At 50.6% G+C, this 2552-nt stretch overlaps 1 protein-coding gene across 6 annotated transcripts in view; it reads right to left on the reverse strand.

Moving 5' to 3' along the window:
• The window catches only part of LOC116842389 (guanine nucleotide-binding protein G(q) subunit alpha), a 37436-nt gene extending 34892 nt beyond the window's left edge, over positions 1-2544 (reverse strand). For 4 of the 6 annotated variants that reach the window (XM_032811557.1, XM_032811575.1, XM_032811567.1 and 1 more), the window contains exon 1: positions 2068-2185. In XM_032811557.1, coding sequence (XP_032667448.1) covers positions 2068-2185 — 118 coding nt within the window. Of the gene's footprint in view, positions 1-2067 lie in introns of all 6 variants that reach the window. The other 2 variants (XM_032811594.1, XM_032811603.1) reach the window with 2 other exon arrangements.
• Positions 2545-2552: the final 8 nt, after the last annotated feature.

The raw sequence follows: 2552 nt of genomic DNA on the forward strand, positions 1-2552 counted from the left end.
ACACACTCTCTCTCTCTCTCTCTCTCTCTCTCTCTCTCTCTCTCTCTCTCTCAACTCCGTTCGGTTTGGTCAAAAAATCCATAGCGACGAGGAGAAAAGCGACGATGGTGTCTGGGTACACTGTACAGGCAGCGCGATATCGCGGAGGCAGCGGCCGGACGAGAGAGGAAGAGTACAGAGACAGAGAGAGAGAGAGAGAGAGAGAGAGAGAGAGAGAGAGAGAGAGGGAGAGAGAGAGAGAAAGAGAGATAGCTGTCAAGCGCACGCCGGCCGCGCCGATCGACCTCGTGCACAAGACGAGAGAAACGTACGTGACGCGGACGTCTCCCGGGCGGCGCCGGCGTCGGCGTCAGCGTCGGCGTCGGCGACACGCGGCCGCGGCCACGGCCACATTCGCGGAAAACGCATGAATGAAACGACGCGGACGGATAGATGGACGAACGAACGAACGAACGAACGAACGAACGAACGAACGAACGAACGAACGAGCGAGCGAACTTGTACTATTCTTCTGAAGGAATACACGGTAATAATCGCGACACTAAATCGTGACACTGAGGGAAGCGCCGTAGCGTGGTACTTTCCGGAATGACGGAATTCATGATCGTCTCATGATGTGCGTCGCGTCGCGTCGCGTCATATCAGGTCACGTCCCGTTGGTTTTAAATGAGTCCTTTTGCCGCTCTTTAATTTACGACTGAGAACGTTGGGAGGATGTAGCAATTGTTGGATACACATTTGGGCGGCCAGTCCAAATTCAAAAAGAAATTCCGTAAGGGAAGTTTTATCCCGAGTTTTCCCAGTTTAAATTTTCGGGAGAGAAGTTGTATCTTTGTCAATCAGATCACGGGTTAATGTAGAGATATTTTACTGATTACATACGAATGTACCACCGGTGATACGTTGATCCCGGTGTTATTTATGCCATATTATTATTTATGTTATTATATTATTATTTCTGTCAAATATATCAGTGATGATACATCAGCAGACAACGTGCTGAGCCAACTTGCGCTTAATTGAAGAGAGTGAAAATCGGCGATTCCCTCACACGATGGAGACGCGCGGTGTCGTATCGTTTGTAAAGTGTAATTACGTGTTTCGAAGAGAGCAGAAAGCGGGCGAGAACACGTCTTCCTCGTTTTCTTTCGTCGGATAAGCACACGCTACTCAACGAACCACCACCTCGCTATCCGCCTTGCGCACCTCGTAAACCCCGCGTTAACACACTTGCTCCGCGATGTACTTTCTTTCTCTCCCCTTCCTTTTCGCGTGTAAAAAGAGCGAGCAATTTGTGCGAGGCGAGAACGTTATTACTATCGGGCTATCCACACATTTTCGTTACTCTCTCCTCTCCTTTCCGCGAGTAACCGGCCGCCGCACGACCACTCACCTCTTATCAGCGCCGCGTATTCCCCGACTAATGCGGGATTTACGCCGAGATAGCGGGGAAAGCGAGTCAAGTGGCAAATTACTCGTTTACCTTCCTCGACAACAAACGACGATACGAGAGAGTGACCCTTGTCAGTCATCACGGCACGTTGGATTACGTTTTGGGTCTTTTTTTTCGTTATATTCTCGCGGTGACGAGAAACGGATTTCGGAAACGAGCAACATGCGTTGTTGATACGTGAGATGGAGTAAGTTCGCAAACGCGACCCGCACGATAATCAGCTGCGTTAATGATCCCGTGCGCTCGCGCTCTCACGAGCGCACTTTGTAATACGCGACGCAACGCGACGCGACTCAATGATTCTCTCTTGCTTCGTTATGAGGCGGTTGAACCACGCGCTACTAATTATGTAAACGCGCGCGCAGGGGGTACACTTTTCCTCGGGTATCACGACGAAAATTGACCGCCAAGAGCGCGAGCACGAGACGTATTCTCATACCCGCTTCCGCGGATATCCACATTCTAGGGCTGGTCATCCTAACCGGTTATCGGTCTCTTACATGAGAAACCTCTCTATATATGTGTGTGTGTGTGTGTGTGTATATATATATATATATATATATATATATATATATTTGTGTGTGTGTGTGTCGAATGAAACAAAATATACTCACCGAGTAACAGGAGTTTGAGTTCTCGCCTAGCATCCCGCTTGTCCCTCCGCAATTGTCGCTCAATCTCTTGATTAATGCGTTTCTGTTCCTTCGCCTCTTCTGACAGGCAGCACGCCATGGCTCAGGACAGCGGAATCCTCCTTTGACAGGAGGAGGAGTTGGCAGCGGCGAAGAAGGAGGTAGAAGAGAAACACCGGAGGTGAAGGAGCAGAGAGAAGGTGATGAAGGTGGAAGAGCAGCAGAGAACTTGTGGACAAGGACGGAGGGGGGTGGGGAGAGAGAGGAGGAGGGCGTACGAGCGATTCGCGGTGACAGCGAACGCTGCTCGCCGACCGGCGGCGACCTTCGTTGCGGCTGCTGCTCCTCTCTCTGTCACTCGATCTCTCTTCTCTTTCTTTCGCGTGGTCTCGCGCGCGCTCTCTTCTTCTTTTCTCTCTCTCTCTCTCTCTCTCTCTCTCTCTCTCTCTCTCTCTCTCTCTCTCTCT

This window comes from Odontomachus brunneus, unplaced genomic scaffold (genome assembly GCF_010583005.1).
Source record: "Odontomachus brunneus isolate Ranch 3 - 2012 unplaced genomic scaffold, Obru_v1 Obru_scaffold_002, whole genome shotgun sequence".
In the NCBI taxonomy this organism is placed as follows: Eukaryota; Metazoa; Arthropoda; class Insecta; order Hymenoptera; family Formicidae; genus Odontomachus; species Odontomachus brunneus.